The sequence below is a fragment of the Lissotriton vulgaris genome, unplaced genomic scaffold, assembly GCF_964263255.1.
Source record: "Lissotriton vulgaris unplaced genomic scaffold, aLisVul1.2 SCAFFOLD_361, whole genome shotgun sequence".
NCBI lineage: Eukaryota > Metazoa > Chordata > Amphibia > Caudata > Salamandridae > Lissotriton > Lissotriton vulgaris.
The window spans coordinates 39203-57590 of NW_028243767.1; the positions used below are offsets into that span (position 1 = coordinate 39203).

Sequence of the window (18388 nt, forward strand, 5' to 3'; positions counted from 1 at the left end):
AGGAGTTTGCATGAGCTTCACCCCTTCAGCCCATATAAAGTCTATGATGGGTATAGTGTGGACTTGTTTGAATGGCTGATTTTTAAAATCAGAGGAAACAGTCCTCCTCCCTCTGGACTCTAGGCAATTTGAAACGCCGGGCCGCTCTATCCATCAGCTGATGGAAACTCGCAATGTCCACCGGAGGCGAATCCCTGGGCTCTACCAGGGGAGGGGAAGGCGTCTGGATTTGGTAGTCGTCCCACTCAGCCATAAGGGTGGCCTCATCATCATCATCATGGACCTCACCATCTTCCCGTTCAGGAGTGACATCATCATCATCAACTGGGTACACAGTAGTGTGAATCTTCACTGAGGTCTGGACCTGTGGTGAAGGTGTTTGTGGCAAAGGTGGCGGAACAGGGACACGAGCCGCTGCAGTCGCAGGCACATGAGGCATAGGCGTACCCTGCGGAGAAGACCGAAAACGCTGGTTGTAGTCATCCAACATATGTTGGAGATTTGAGATGAGCAACAATGGCAATGTCACAGTAGGAACTTGTATAGAGCGTTCTTCTGCCTGAGAGTACTGGCCATCGCTATCATCATCATCACCATAATCCTGGCACTTAATAATCAAATCTGACGGACTGCGTGCCACTCTGAAAGAATCATCCACATCAAGATCAGATTCAGAATCCGGCTCAGAGCCCGTGGCGAACATGGGCAAGGGAGGCTGTGGATCTGGAAGGGATAGTTGGTCAACTGTCCGCCGACGACGATGGTGCAAGGGGTCGGCGGTGGATGAACCAGACCCAGTGGAAGACAAGGGCACCAAAGGTATTGTGGCAAACGATGAAGGAACCACCGTCAATGGTGCAGACGACGACGCTGGTAGAGGCGTTGACGAAGTCGCTGTAGAAAAATCCGCCGTCGACGGAACCATCGTAGACGTCGAGGTCATCGACGAGGATTAAGCCTGCGTCGACGGAGTCGATGGAGCCCTCATAGACGGGACCGTCTACGAAGAAGACTTCTTGTGAGCTTTCGTTGACGATGACTTTGCCGACGACGAAGCAGATTTCTTCATCGACGACAAGGAAATAGGTATCGTCAACGAGACAGTCTTGAAGCTAAGCGATACCTTTGTCGACATGGACGACGTAGACGACGATCCGGAGGCTGATGTCGTCGTCACTGTCGCCGTCGACGATCTGGAGACGGCTGATCTCGTCGTCGGGATGATAGTCGACGCTCCCGTCGATGATGAAACATGTTTCGGAGCAGAAACATAATGGGAGGCAGCAGAAGACGCCTGAGAGCCAGGTCTCGTGGGCGTAGCGGCAGTAGGAGGTGGTAAAGACACTGCAGGAGCCACAGACATGGAAAGTTTTCCTTTTTAGAAAAGGAGAAGGCATATCCTGCACACTACTACGCTTGGAGGCTGCATGAGAAGGTCCAGACTGCAAACTTTCTGCATCTGACAAAGCCGAATCCTTGTCCTTAAGACGTTGGAGCCAAATGAGGAGACTGCCTTCTCTGTCCTTAAGGGTTTTTGTTGACAAAGTCCTGCAAAATTTACAGCTACCAACTTCATGGTCGGATAAAGGTAATAAATGCACTTCTTGTGGGGGTCCTCAAAGTAAATACGCAGTTTCCCACAAGAAAAGCAAGGTCTAAGTAAAGACTTCTACTTGACATGTTGAGAAGACAGGAAAAACTTGAAGAAATAGAGAAAACTGAGCAGAGCTCAGGGAGACTTCCTTCACATGACATGCAGTAGTAAATCTGAAGGTCTGAGCTCTGAGGAGAAGGTTCTGGAAGGGTGCTAGCGCCTGATTGGTAGTAGTTTGGACTAACAATGACAGGAATATGTTACAAGTGTTTTTTCTCTCTATCATGTATTCCTATGTAGGAATTGGTTTTGAGCCTTTATTATGTAGTTACTACTCTATTTCATGTGTTATGTTTTTACATACATATGTTATTGGTATGTTATTGCTATTTGATTTACTGTGGGACTCCCACTTCGACGACGGGGAATATTCAAGCATGTGAATCTATGAAAGACACCCTAATACTGGAGAAAAAATGTTACTGCATTTCAGATTCTGGCTCAGAACCCAAGCAAACAAAACTAGATTTGATGAGACATTGGGCTGGCCGAGATGGGATAAGCAGCCTCATCTTTTATAAAGAAAAGAACAAACATTTATTTCAGAAAAATATACAACAACACTATTAAAAATAATTCTAGTGCTTGTGCATACCTGATTCATTCTCATGGAGAAGAGGAACTTGAGAACTGTGGCCACCAACTGGAAAGGTTAAAGAACATGCAGATTTAAGTTTATTAGAAATAAAAAATAAATAAATAAATAAAAACATGCATCATACATCTTCTGTTCATTCCACTTGTTGTGCCTAGCAGAAGGACAAACAAAATTGTATTTTAAGTTCAGGAGTCCGTGAGTTACCATAAACTATCTATGAGGGACAGATGAACATTCTGAAACTCTGGACCTGCCTCCAGTATAATTAGTTCACCTTCAAAGCCCAAATGTAATGTGATATAACAGGATTTTACCTACATGCCATAGATGTTCTTATTCAAATCATTGCTGTAATAATTGCATCTACACAGCAAAATCACAACACAGTCATTTCAATAACCTGTGGTGGTGGCCCAAGTGGAATGACAAAAGTTGCCACATGAATAGCAACAAGAGTTTGTCACGATTAAACAAGATTATTGCTTCAACTGATTTTCTTTTGCAGGGCACCTTCCCAGATGCTCAGGAAGATCAAACAGACCATGTCTCGCTGAAGTAAGTCACGCCTAGCTTCACACAACCTCACAAACCACTTGTCTATTACACTATTCAATTTTGGGGAAGATCACCGACACGTCAGCTGCAAACCAGCTCCACAATAGAATTAGGAGTAAAGCCCTGCTGCAGGACAGTGTGTCTGACCTCAGGCCACCCTGCAACATAAAAACAGCAACCATCCAAGTGGCTGACGAGACTGTCAGATGAGTGCCAAAGGCAATTAATTCTTTTTAATTTTACTTGACACCTGTGCAGGCTGTGACTCGGTCTACGATCATGCTGAGCTTGACAAACACACTCAGTAATTGCTTTGTTGCACCATCCTGCAGTCATTGTAAACACATCTGAACGGAGGCCACACAGATTATGGACAAGCCCATATGTATAGCCTGTGGTGACTCCCAAGGCATCATCCTCTCAAGACTTGAAACTTGCACATGGCAACCTAGAGTCCCACCAACTGAAAAGCATGTGAGCATTAACCAGTAACCAAATGATACCCTACACTCCCTCAAGGTCTCACATAAGACCTCATTCAGCTTAAAGAATTATGCCACAATTATTCAAGAGTACAATGCCTCTCTCAAGAGTTACTCAACCAAGGCACCATGCTCTCTGCGCTAATATGCCAGTCAGCAACATCCAAAGTTCAGGAATGGCACAATGAATTGAATATAGATGACACTGCTCTACCACTTATCAGTAAAAAAGCTACAGATTTTCTGCTATCAGCCTAAGCACATACACTGTGCACAAGCCTGCCTGGCATTAACTGACCCTACTGTACAGAATGAAACTGCTCAGAACAGCCGTTCAGCTGACAGTGCCATCATCTTGATGAGGGCAACACTTTACTTGCAGGAGTCCAAAAGATCCATCTGATGTTTCTGAAGAGCATTCTTAAAACTAGGACCACAGAAATTTGACACAATAATTTACATAGTTCTACCTTCTCTAGCTCCCAACTTATAACCTTTAATGCATGCTGCAACACCTTTCAGTAAGTCAAGAACAGAACATAAAAATCCTTGGTATGCTCAATGAAGACAGAGGGATTTTCAAGTCATGCAGCATAAGCAGAATGAAACTCCGGGAATATAGAAGGCTTAACTTTCCCCTGATAGTCATCAATGCTGTGGAGCTTCACTGGAGTTCAAATCTGACGGGTATCTTTCCACATCTACTTCTCAAACAAACTAAAGACACTGATCTTCAAGCAATACACCTACAGATCTGAAGATTGCCCCCTTTTAAAACTTCTAATAATGTAATATCTGTATGAGGGAATGTAGAAAGTTTCTTTTGGGAAAAGAAATCACTTCCTAGAAATATTTTTGCCTGTCTAAAGAGGACAGGTTCTGACTTGTTTTCATACTCCAGAAGTCTTTAATTCGCCTCTTGAAAAGAAATTGTTGTTCTACTCTGCAGTTAAGTCTTGAGAGGAATTTAATAGCATCATTTAAGACCGCTTTATGCATGTTCCAGAGACCAGACTGTAGTGCACTATTAGACATCACCATGTTGTTTGGACAGGCAAGACAGAGGAAGAGCAATCACTAAATAACATCCATACTCCTGGCACAATCATGAGGGCAGTCAGGTTAGTTATGAAAGTAATGAAGATGCGCTTGATGTAGACGAGGATTACAAAGGAGTACATTTTACTTCTCCATAAGGAGATCTTTATTAATATTCATAAGCCACAAATAATGTGTGAAATGTTCAGATGAACACACTTGACAATAGCAAGAAAACTTTTTCCTGTTAGAGAGATATAATCAAAACTTAGTATCCAGGAAATAGGTGGATCAGCCATTAGCAGTTCTTCACTATCAATAAATATTAACATTCCTCATGAGAGCGAATGTAGCAGAATTAACTTTTGCAGAATGATCTATAGGTTCCTATACTCCACCAAAGGAGGTTCTAGAATTATCTAGCTCTGGAACTAACAAGATTTTTCCTACTTTCTTCAGTGTGTCATGGTGGTGCAGAAGGCATCATTGCTAGAGTAATAGTTTTTAGGAAATCATGGAAAAGAATTGGCATGAATTACATGGAAAACTAAAATTACAATTAGAAGGCAAACATACCATATAGTGTGGGCTCATGCAAGTACAGCACCTGCATTTTGCTCACCTTTCCGGTTGAGGCCAAGGTCACTACATAATGGTTCTTAATATGGTGCTTGGGTTTAAACTGAAGTCAACTTGAAAGCAGCACATTCAGTCCAAATACAATGAAGGTCTTGGCAATTGAGGACAGACACTTTTTACATTCTGGAAGTCCATGGCCATTGGAACGGTGAAAAGGGATATCTGAGAAGGAGATTTTATGGAACCTGCTATGGCTAATATTGTTCTTTGGTCAATCGAGTACACTAGGACACAAACACTCCTTATCTTCACAATGTCTGCATAGTTCATAAGGAAGTTCACATGACAATACTGCAGGTATTCAGGAGTAACTTTGTGAAGTTCCGCCATGAAGGCAGAATTGAAATACTAGGTTGGTCTTCCGTACCATGAAATACAGCCTCCAAAGCAACTTAAGTTGCTTCAGAAATTAGGCGGTCGCAATATCACCTCTGGGATGGCAAGCTGAGGGTAACTACATTCAAGCTCATCATTCTGGTAATTGGAGTTTTAGTATCACCTTTGGTCGCAAAGGAATGTGTTGAATGAAAAATTTAGAACACCTGAGTGTCTGAACAAGATGACTTTCCCCTAGAAGCTAAGTCCCTGTATACCTGGACGTACAGTATTGTGTGTGTCTTACCATGGTGAAAGGGGGCTACTTGAGAAATCACCCCATAAATATCCGGAGTATTTTTTAATAAGTGTTCTGCATACCTCGTGTACTAATGATTTCCCTAGCCAAGTATGCCTATTACTTCAGCCTGCTAGTTAAACGTCAAAAAGCAAAAGGATTATTTTAGATTCAAGCTAGAACGTCCCGAAACATGCTCCTGTGAGTTTGGTAAATTAGGACAAACTTCATGTCGCATTTTTCTATCATAACATTCTCCAATAGATTTTGAAATTAAAAAAAAGAAAAAAAAAGTTTGGGGTTAGATGGTTGTCCCTCAGTTCAATCATGATGGTGTTATTTTATCTTTCTATTTGCAACACATTTGGATGAAATGATAGTCGATCGGTCTGCACATCTTTTTCTGGACTGTCGAAATTGTCTGGATGGCAATCGTTTTCGGAAGAGAATGCGATGATTTTCTGTTATCATCAGAAGAGACAGCGACAGATCAGAGAGAGACATATTGTGATGAACAAAAGGAAATTTATAACTATCTGCTTACATTCTAGATTTCTGAAGTCACTGGTCTTGAAGGCAATTCTGTAGGGCTACGTAAGTAGTTCTGCATGATGAACCATGAAAATGTAGAAAATTATCAAAGCAGAGATGAGATCTTTGGAACTAGGATGAGGGTTTGTCTGAAGTGAATGATGTTTCTGAGGTATGGTACAAAACCAGATATTTTTGTGTTCCTTGGGTCAAAATAGCCCTCTTTCCTCTGTAATGTGTGGGGAAGAAATGTTGCTGTGCCGGTCAAGAAACTATTGTGCAGTGTATCAAGGGGCAAATAATAATCCTTCTCGTCATCTGGTAAATTGCCTTTGAGATTCCTCATCCCCAGAAGAGTAAATTAATATCTTCCCTACCTAAAAGGTATGATGTTACTATTGCCATGCATTAAAAAGAATATACGGGGTATGGCCTTTACAAAAGGAAGTACTTTGTATTTGTTGAACATGGACTCCGATTGCTGTTTCCTTATCACAATGGAGACTTGAAAATATGCATCTTGGTGGTCAAATATTCAGATCCAGTGTACCTGATGTAAATCAGTACAGATTTTGTGCAAGGTAAGAAATATCAACTGCTACGGTATCCCATGTTCATGGGTTTGAAGAAACAGCTAGGTCCTGGCCACCTGTCTTTTTGGGTGTCTTTCTTAATGGGAAATGGCATAAATACATGCCTTTGCTGCTTTTAAAAGTATAACTGCCGCTGTCACTTACTTTTAGAACAATGGTTACATCCTCAACTACTTGGTACAAGACGGGCCTGGTGGTTTCACAGTGAAAACGGGTAGCAAACCCTTTCGGAATCTCGGGCCATAGTGTATAAAGTTGAACACCTATTTATCTTACAATATGTTCTGCCACTTGAAAGATAGTGAGATGTTTTCTCAAACTAAAGTGATTGGTTTTCCACTGGTTCCCAAACTCATGATTTTGATGCAGTGTTTGGCAGTAAGGTTTTCGAGTCCACAAAAAAAAAAAAGAACATCTCTTCTCAAGCTTTCAGAATGAGAAGTGTTGAATTACTTTTTCTCAAGGCCAATAGTCTGTGGACCTCACAGCGAGCAAACATAATGGGCAGAAGTCCTTTCAAAAGTTCCAGAAAAGCAGATATGAGCCAGTCATGCTGGTTTATTAAGGGTAGTGCCACAACGTTTCTTTCCCAGTGTCCCTTACATTACTCTTCTTTTCCAGTAGACTAGGAAATATAGAGGAAGGATACTGCTTCCTGACCACCAAAACAAACACTGCACCAGGAAGTGGGTTGCTTTAGGTTAATGGCCATCAATAAGGGGGGCTGGATTTCTTTTTCCTGCCTTGGTTTACAAGATTTCACTGAGAATAGTGTAACAAATACCTTCCCACTGGGTGTTCCTTAAGGACCAGAACTAACGGTAAAGGCCCTAAAGGAGCAAGAGGCTAGGAGTTTCATATGTAAAGGATGCATGCTAAAAAAAAGCACTGCCTTGAAACTAAGCTTCCTGGCAGTCACTCTATTGAAGGCCATTAGATAATCAATAGCCTTGAAGGGAAAGAGTACATACAGGTTAGCGAATACTTGCTTCAACTTAAGTGCGGGATGATAACTGCATCTCTTTCTTGGAGTACTGCTCCTTCAATGGCATAGCAGGCCTATGCAGGCAATTCACCCTGGAGGGTGTGCCCCTAAACCTGGAAGAAAATGTATCTATAGGATGATCAATCTCCAACTCTCTGGCCTCTTTATCTGCCACAAGTAGTCTATCTACCTTGTTGGTCCTCTCATGCAGAAGGGCCCAGCCTTGACAAATAGAATTTGTCATAACTGCTTAGATGGTAGCTTATCCTGGGTTCCTGGATAGAGTAAGCAGCCAGGTTGTGGAATTTGATAAAATATCTTGTCAATGGGACAGATTGCTTCATAAATCTACTCGTGCTGTAAACATATCTACTTGTCCCTTTGGTGCCATGTAGTGTGGTGAAAAGTTTTGGCAGCAATCTCCTTAAAGAACTCCGATAATAGCCGCTCTCATTATGTGCTATAATAGGGTCGAACTATTAACAATTCACTGATTTTGCTACCTTCCCGAAAATCTACATATTAGGCAGGTAGTGGTAAGCAACAGTTCAGGGTTGGACAGCCCTTTTGAGTCTCGACAAAGCAACTAACTTGTATATTTTAGAGGTTTTCACAAGCTCTTCTCTAATTTTTTCTCATACTGAAAAAGGTTGGAAATTTACTTGTGACAAGGGCTGAAGTAAAACTTATTCCAGGGTTGTGAAAAAAGAAACTGTAAGAAAGGTGAATTTGTAAACGCTCAGCAGATTTTCGCATGAGCAAATCTACATATGCAAATTTGCTCGTACTAAAATGTAGTTCACTGATATTTTCTAGAGGACCATTTCCTGGCCTACTTCTGTAAAGTTTAGAAAATTCATGAAAGCTGTAAATCTGCACTAATGCAACAACACATACCAGGGGGCGTTTTGTGACTTCTTTTAAGAATTGGGTCCCTAGTTAGGTCTGATGTTAACAGACATTTTGGTTTTATTAACATTCTATCTCTTTATTTATCTGGTGCCTGGCTTCACTGAGAGCGACTGCATTTCGCTTTTTCTCAAGGAGATTGTCTGCACACAAAGTAGTTTTGTAAAGTACCTGGGGCTACTGCGGCAATGGATGCATTTTGAAATCAAAAATAACTTAGCTGTTTGTTATAATGGTGAGGGAGTGGCAGCTCCTACAACATTAATCAAGTCAAAACAAGAAATGTATTGACAAAAACTAAAAGGCGGACCACAATGTCAAACCTATTGGCTTTGCAAGTGCTTGTTTATTTTCATATTCCCATAATCTTATTGAAACTGGTTGCACTGATTTTCCATTAAGAATATTTTTGGAAATACTAGCATGTATCAACACATTTTACTAAATGATGCTTTAAAGAAATGGTACCAAAAATTTCACAGTAGTTTAGCAAAACATGTTTTTCCCAGTTGCATTTTTTTTTTAACATTTCCTTTTGAAAGCAAAGAATCAGACTTGCTTTCAAGCTTCTGCAGATATTTGCATCTAATCAGAGGGCCTCATGTGAGCATTATATGTAGCCTCATATTGTTAAACTTTCCAAACGGGTGTACACATTTATTTACTGGAACCACTGTCAGTAGTGCAGTTTGAACTTACATTTCTTTAGAGTGCTAACCCTAATAATAAAGGCTTTGTATTAATGAACCATAAATAAAAGTTCCAACAGCATTAACATATGGACACAAATATTACCTGAACTGCAGACAATGCCATTCCCTGATCCATAATAAGGTACTGTAATCTGGCAGCCAAAAGGTTTGTGCTGCAGGAGGTTGAGCCTACTTGTCCAAAGGACAAAATAAACATGAACACTTGTTGTCCTTGACCCCAAACAATATGTGTTGGGTGTCTGGCTCTAGGAATTCCACACTACTAAAGCAGTGTTTGGTGAATACCTCAAAGGCAAGGTCATCAACATACTTTGATGTGGAGCATGTCAAATGTAAGGCTCTTCACATCAAAGCCCTCAATATTCAGGATTAACCAGGAACAGTGATTAAACTCGGGTATATGGAACCCTCAGAGATATGGGTGTAGGTCTCTAAGTATGAGGGGAGGTTATGAATATTCCTTGTCTTGCTGCCTGGTGGGTACCCGAAGACGCAGAACCTGTGCATTTTCTTCAGCAAGACCAGCTTAGCAAATGAGTGAACCGGCTGAGTCTTTAAGGGGCCTATATTACCATCCTAGCAAATATTACCCTAAAAGATGGAATAGTCATGGAAACAGGAATAAGTGTGATCTACAAACACACAATGTTCACATCACAGTAGTTTTGCAGAGGTGAAAAGTATAATACTGCAATGTACATTCAGGGAAAACATTTTATGAAAGCAAACCAGCACCTACCCATGTCCAGTTAAGGCAAAAACAGCTTCTGAAACCTAATTTTGCCTTTTGATAGGAAATATTTCTCCTTGGAAAGAAATGTTCTGAGATCCCAGATACAGGTAGAATTTTCGAAGTTCACAAGTATTAATCATTATTTCATTATGGACCACACTTTAGTTTTGATCATTTAACCTTAATTAAGCATAGGCTTCATTTAGCTTGGCAACATGTATCTCATTCAGATGTAAACATTATTATTTTATCCTCTTAGTCATTCAATTCCTCCACCACTCTATCCTTAAATTTTCTGTGCTTCGTGTCCCCAGACTCTTAAAACGAGATACACAAATATGCCAGGATACTGGAGTTGCTTTCAAGGACTGGTTATAACCCATGTAGAATCTACTGGGGAGCAAGTCTTGTAGAAGGGCTTCACGTTAAGAGATGATGGCAGCACTCTTTTCCTCTAACGGAAGCTGGCAAAATAAATCTTGGAAAGAACATACTTTTTCGGATACTACAGTCAAGTTTATTTAATCATGCATGGTTTTGGAAGCCCATGCCAGCCATAGTTTTGCAGACAGTATGGATACTTCCTCAGCCTGGAGGATTTGTGGCTCTAGTACTTTGCAGACTATTGTTAAGTGGTTTTATACAAATCTAAAACGATCTCGCCACAGGAAATATACACATCCTCTGGAAAAGATAATATACAAACACTAGTCTGCAGCTTTAGGGAAAGAAGAAACCAATAGATACCTGCGACCAGAGTGATCCCCTGCACATCCTCTGTCGCAATTGTTGATCTTTAATGTCACAGTTCTTAATCAACACGCACACTGCTTTAAAGAAATGGGCAACAGTACACAAGAATACTACAAGGAAGATTGCGGCTACAGTTTATCATTTCATAACTCTTCCTTGGATTAACTTCTTCAGTGTTTTGAAAATAAAATATCTTCTGAAAGATATTTCTTTAACAATCTCTAACCAAGCACCTCATTATCTACTGCTATAGAATATTACAATTACTCCAAAATATTAAACATTTTAAAAACTTAAGTCTAGATTCTAGTTAACAAAAAAGCAAAGCTCCTTGAATATATACACCAATTTAGGGGTTACTCAGTTCATTTATTTCATCTTCGGAGATTCTCCTTACCATGTATCATTTCCACATCTCAACGTTAACACAGCACTTGCCAAACAACTTCATATTCCATACACAATGGGTAGTTTGTCCTTAATTTTAACTTACCAGAGCTCGCTGCATCATAGTCGACAGTATATCCATTGTAAACAGACTGTACAGGACCCATTGGAATTAGTGGTGGTGCCATCTTGACCTGGCTTGGATGGGAATAAACGGAAGGAGCATATACGCTAGGAGCATAAATACTGGGTACTCCGGAGGTGGCAGCCTTTCCTGCCATATACACTACAAACAGAAATGCAAAAGCACATTTTGTAAGTATAATTGAGCTATAAAGCAGCATTAGTATTACATTTAAATTTGAATGTACTTCTTTACCTACTGTCCAGGCTGTCTACTTCGGCTCACCTTTTTCCTTCCAAACACCCCAAAGAAGAAGGGTCATGAACCCATAACAGTAACAAAACAATACACCCCATACAGAACTCAGTTTGTAAGTTTCTCTTTAAAAAAGGAAACTCAATTGAACAGTGAAAGCGGAGATTAATTAGAAATGACTCAATATGTCTATGTCTGACAATTGCTGAAAATTATATTTTATATAGTGCTTGCTAGCAGTCGCCCTTTGTAGTGCTGTACATAACTGGTGCAACTATTCCCCTACTTAGAGGTGCGCTTTAGAACCATACAGGTTTACTCCTGTTGTTTTTCCCTTAGAACAGGTATGTGCATCAACCATTATGCCAGCCCTCCTGGGGTTTAGATCTGTAAAATGCAGCAACATATAAGTTCTCTGTGACTAATTAATTTGATGAGCTATCAGAGTCTAGCATTGTAATAAGTGTATAAAAAAATCTCACACTAATCTTACATGTCGCACAAACCTACAAAGTGTCATTAGGTAATGGTGTCCTTTAAGATTTACATTCAGCTTTAACACATTAAAACGTGAAGCAGGACTCCATAGCTGAACACACTGGCTTAAAGGGTTAGCATGACCTGGAAGATACTCTTCACTCTTACTTCAATATCACTGGAACATATTTGCCAACCAAAAATGGCACTGCATTACTTTCCCATCGCAACATGGGAAACTGTTATAATTGGGTGCATTTCTTTTCAGAAAAAATGTAAAAGGTGACTTCTAAATTAAGATTGGAAAGAGCATTTTTGAAAACCCAACTAAAAAAAAAAAAAGCTACAAGTCCAGAACCAATAGTCACCAAATTAAGAATATAATGTAAATTTGGTAGGTCTACATTTATTTACTTACTAAGTTGAAGAAGAATGTTATGCGTAAATCCAAAGCAAACTAACATACACACACCTCAACTATTTATATCCTTGCCTATCTGAGGATTGCCCAACCATTGAGAGAGCTGTGCATTGGTGCCTAGAACTTTCTTACCTTATTGTACAAAATTAGGAAAAGTCATTATGTAGTCGTGTCCAGTTGTGCTCAGGTGATTCTTGGGTAAAGTTGTGAATGTGTGCTGGGCAGTGGGGGTGAGTAGAGATGGTAGGGCAAGGATGGGTCTATTTTGTAACCAATATGCACTACGGCGATACCCTTTGAATTTGGTTTGAGAGGTTGGGAGAAACAAGTAGATAAGAACAGAAAGACACGTACAGAAAAAGAGAGTATTCAAAAGGTTGCAGACAATGCAAAAAGAACCACAGTTTGAAGATAGGGAATGTCGCTAAAGGGCTTGAGATACAGCAAAACAGTATGAAATGAGACATACACGTCATTACCAGAGAAAGGATAGCAGAACGTCGGAAGGAAACCTCCATAATTTGCCAAGTGTGGCAATCACTCATTTTTAACCAATGAGGACAACTGCTCCGATGTCCCAGTGATCATAGAAAGTATATGTACAAATCTCAGCAGATTTCAGTGGTGTAATAAACTCATTCAATGATGTTCTTAAGCAATTGTGTGCATTTCTTCACAGCACCATTAATATAACAGAGGCATTTAACACTCATGCATATACAGAGAAGCCCATAAATACATCAATTTATAAAATGCATGGATTTATATAGTGCAGATTATCACCCGTGAGGGTATCCAGGTGCTGTCCATGGGCAGGGGGAGAAAAGTGATCTGCTCAGAATCGCAGGATGCTGAGCCGACACCTAGACCTGAACCCAAATTCCCAGCTCCCAAGTCGGCAGCTCTGTCAAATGTGCCTCATCTTCTTCCTCTAGCAAAAGATTTTTTAGCCCCAGATTTGTTTAGCTTCAAGGCAAAATTCATGAGTAAGCATTGTGTTTCAGAAGTTGGCGAATGCTAAATTATGACCTTGGTTCAAGAGCATATATTTTAACATGTCAAATTTTTATCTGGAAAACTTACATGCTTCAGGACAGCAACATTTTTCTGGGCAACATGGACAACGAACGTAACAGCAGCAAGTATGTGGACAACACTGGCACCAACAGATACTAATGAGTAGGAAGACTAAAAACCCAGCAAGAACCACGAGAACTACAAACAGCCAATCTGAAAAACAAAAGATGAAGTTTCAATGAGCTTTTTCAAGGATTTTGAAACGTGAACACTGTTTATTACATGTGATAACATTAGCAGCAGCAGAAAAACTCTCCATAGTATAGGTTGATCACTCGGAAACCTAAAATCTAGATGGGGAATCTAGATGTAAGTTGCATCTTACGAAATATTCAAGCCTATGGATAATACAAAAAAAAGTCATGCTAATAAAAAGTTAGTAGAAATGAAACCCTACTCACTGTCATCTACACACACCACAGCGATCTACCTCTGCTCTAGTGGAAAAGCTTTAATTATGATCTGCATGGAAGGAAGATTGAATATAGTAGTTACCGAAAACTGTTTCCATTGTAATGAACAAGGACAATGGTGAATTATGTTAAGGTTCATGCTGTGCAACAAAGCTATACAGCACTGAGGTGATCAATCCATTCTCAATAAAAAAAAAGTTTCATATTCAAACTTTCATAAACTTTTAGTAACAGTAGACTGCAGAGAAAAGGTCTACCTTATTTGTACAAATTATTTTCTTTTATATAGATTTTCAAATATTTGTACAACCAAAAATAGGATTTCACCATGGACAATTACAATATCTGACTCAGTCGTAAACTGAAGTATATAGCTACATGACTTATGAGCACAGCCGGGTCATTCTTCCACTATATTAAAAAGACAAGATTGACTATAGAATCACATGAACTAATGTTACCGGTTATTTATTTTACTAACCCCTATTCAGAGAGATTTAGTTTTGTTCAAAGCAACAGATTTTCTGGAAACTCTATGATGCAGAAAGAAAGTTTGACACCTAGGAAAATCAACAGAGTTTTGGTCAACATTATCGTAATCCATACACTTCTTTAAAGATAGATTGCAAACGTGAAATGCCAAAATAGTAGCAGAGACCAGAAGTGCAGAAACACATTGGGTTAATACCCAGGGATGGTAGCCTAGCATCATCTTCTGCCCGTGATTGGGTATTAGTATTGCAGACTACCTAGAAAAAAACTAAAATTCTTCAGATAAAAAAGTTAGGCCACAGTTTTTTAAACTTTTGACTTCTGTGGACTTGTACTTAATCATTACTGGAATCTGGGGATCCCCCAATGAATAAATATTGAAATCCAGGGAACCCACTGAATAGATAATAGAAGGCCAGTGACCTCGGCCTAAGCATTTATGAGAAGTGGAACTGCAAAACAATACAGAAACAAGCATTTATCAAACAAATACACAAATGATGAACATTTTTATTTAATTCACACAAAATATGTATTTGTTTGAAATCCAAATTTTAATGGGAAGGTTGGATCTTTTCCAAAATTCAATGCAGGCAACTCTTCATCCATACTATATTCAGTCCGATTCCCTTGCACTGCTCACCTAAATCAATTTGAGATTAGTAACTTAATTTTTGACTGCTAATTTCAAGTTCCTTCACCTTTTCAATTGTACATGTTGCTTCTTCATTTATACATTCTTTATTAATCTATTATTTAATTTTCTTGTTCTTTCCAGGAAAACCCAAGTAGGCTTCGTGAACCCCCTGGGGTCCACGGACAACAGGTTAAGAGACACTGAGCAAGTCAATGTCGATAACATACCCAAGTGCTCTAGATGCCAGAGAGGAGCGTGCCTACAAAGTGATTAGCATCACACTAATGTGTAAAGTACTCCTACTTCAGCTCAGATGCAGGCACCTTACTGCAATAACAGTAGGACTCAGATCAAGGAATAAAGGCTTGAACAACCCTTAACACTCGACAAAAGTTTGACTATTTCTTATAATCAGTCCAAACATCAACCAATCAAACTTATCTTTCCCTAATAATTTAGCAGATACATCATATTAAGATTCTAATCTCAGTTTCTCAGGGATGGTCCACTGCAAAAGCATTTATATAGTTAACAAAATCTATCAGGTAAATTAATAATTGGAAATTTTAGTTGCCAGTTGTAATATTTCTTAGGCATAGGTTTCTTCTTTGGAACCACACACCATTAGCATACTGTCCCCTCTTCCTCTAAATCATTGCAAGGCAAAAGTAGACTTTTTAAATTCATAATGTTAATCATCTCTCACAATCCCCACTCAGTTTACCAATTTCCATAAATTATGCACATTTGAGAATCAAGGGACGGAGGGTTGCAGATATGACAAACTAAGCTGTAAAAATTGGGCTGACAAAGTAATTTACTTCATCAGCCAACACAGATTGGCCGTTTTCCTTAAGAAGTAGTCAGCTAAGAGTCGTCTCAGGAGGTACGGAGTGATTCATTTTAATTTGAGAAGTTTTAAACTGAATAAAAATTTACTTTTGACATAATGCAAGGGTACGAACACCCAAAAACATGCACATGTCTTCATAAATCTCTCTCTGAACGGGGAAATTGTCATGCAGAGGTAAAGATTAAGACTGGTTTCTAATTAACTAAGAGAAAAAGAAAAGACAGAAGAGAACACTTGGCCAGACAGAAAAAGTATTTTATGCATGACATATACGTGTTAAGGTGTTGCTCAAAGATAGTCTTTTCTTTAGCAGGATACAATCCACAAAGAGCTCTCCTGGGGCCCTAAAGTCTTCATTATTACCCAACTGCACTTTCCCACCTAAGGAATTCAAAGACCAATACCATAAGAGACATGTTACCTCAAACTGTCTCAAAAGGTCTGGGTAATAATGCCTATTGTGCAAAGGAGGAAGGCATATTACTGACAAGCATTTGCAATGCAATAGGTCTCACATTTACGCAAGTTTGAGCTATTGGCCTTGTAAATGACAATGCCTTTTATTTAGGTTTTAAAAACTAAAAACAAATAAAAGGCATTGTCATTTACAATGCCAATAGCTCAAACTCGCGTAAATGTGAGACCTATTGCATTGCAAATGCTGGTCATAACAGTGTTTTGAACACTTAATTAATGTAGGAAACCGTCTCAGTTGACATTCTGCTGGACTATAGAATGGCTCCTAACAAAAGCTACTGAACTCCTCACCCTGGCACGCAGATTCGGTCTTGAACCGCCCCCCTCCCCTTCTGCCTTTATTTTAAATTTAATGCACCAATGAGGTGTAGGCCCTCAGTTTGCCCCATGCTCACTTTGCTACGTTCCTCGTCGATCTGCTCATGCTGGTACGGAAAGAGACTGGAACAAACAGCAGCCATCATGGAACTCGTTTTTGTAGACCCAAAGCAAAGGGGCAATTTCTAAAAGTCAGGATATCATTTTGTGAGGGATTTTGTATTTTATATAAGCAATTACACAAATGCAGACTTAACCATGGATGTGTTTCTATCATAAAGGCGCTCCTCATTTACTGATAAACATAGTAAACATGTTTAAAACATCTTTTACCTCTATAAACACACTACATTATTAGATTAAATGTTTTTACTGTGTAGGTGTGCACTGGGAGACTTAAACCAGACAGACGCAACGAGCTACCAAGGATAAATGAAAGTACCAGGTCTGTTCCATACGGAATCGAGTGGGACGCAGTCAACAAGAGCCAGAACGCTACTAAATTAAACTGGAGTTGGTGCACCTGCGAGCGGGAGGAGGGTGTTAAACAGAACATACCTCTGTAGGAGGGCTGATGGTGGTAAAGAGAACGGACAGCAGGAGGAGGGAGTAGGGTTGGCAAAACAGAATTGACAACGGGAAGAGAGTGGAGGGTTGGCTAAACAGAACAGGCAGACGGTTGGCAAAATAGAATGGACAGCGGGAGGGTAAGAGCGAGAACCTGCAGACTCACGCACTGAATTAGTGTGCATCACAAAAGTATAACAAGGGAGGGGTGGCAGACATTCACCAGACAGACGCAACGAGCGGTCAAGGATAAATGAGAGTAGCATGTCTGTTCCAGCCGGAATTGAGTGGGACAATGTGAACAAGGGCCAGAGGGCTAATAAATTAAACTGGAGTTGGTGCACCTGCGAATTGGGGAAAGTAGCATGTAACACATGAACCGTGCCAAATAATTAACAAGTTGTGTGCTCCAAGGCGGGGGGCTGAAGCGAGGAGAGGCTCCCTGAGCGACGTGAGCACCGAGGCGGGGGGCTGAAGCGAGGAGAGGCTCCCAGAGAGGACCTGTGCTCCGAGGCAGGGGGCTGAAGCGAGGAGAGGCTGCTCGAGCGGTCATTACGAGCGTGCAAGCAACAATAAAAAAAAAGGCTGCATTCGCAGCGTGCAAGGAAGACCCCCCTGGCATCAGTAAAAAAATAAAATAACAGAGCGCTGTGTCATAACAATAACTATTGGGTAAATGTAACAAAATACTAAACTGGAATGACATGGTGAGAAACATACGATGGAATTCGGCCCAGATCTCTGTACTGGGGTGAATGTATGACATTGTTCTGCATTCTGTCCATCAATTGTTGTTTTTGCATTTGTCAGTTACAATCAAGACATACCGTTTACCATAACGAATGACGCTAACCAATCAAAATAACGAGTGGAGTCGAAACACCACTTCTGAAAAAGTGTATTGATTACAAGAAGCCCCCACAGAGCGAGCAGCGCGAGCGTGCAGCGCGTAGCGCTGCAACGCGAGGCAAGACCTAAAAAATAGTGAAATGCAAGTTAGTTGATGGACGTGTTTCAGCAGTATTAATTTTGCAGGACAAATACAGTAAACCAGCATTGGCAAAGCCAGAAGATCTGGCGTTTTGTTGATAGCC

At 40.2% G+C, this 18388-nt stretch overlaps 1 protein-coding gene across 1 annotated transcript in view; it reads right to left on the bottom strand.

Annotated features, from left to right (window-relative positions):
* Positions 1–2116: 2116 nt before the first annotated feature.
* The window catches only part of LOC147668236 (lipolysis-stimulated lipoprotein receptor-like), a 119151-nt gene continuing 102879 nt past the window's right edge, over positions 2117–18388 (bottom strand). The window contains exons 5-8 of the mRNA XM_086948678.1: positions 13544–13690; positions 11290–11469; positions 2250–2297; positions 2117–2166 (exon numbers count right to left, since the gene is read on the bottom strand). Coding sequence (XP_086804804.1) covers positions 2117–2166; positions 2250–2297; positions 11290–11469; positions 13544–13690 — 425 coding nt within the window. The remainder of the gene's footprint in view (positions 2167–2249; positions 2298–11289; positions 11470–13543; positions 13691–18388) is intronic.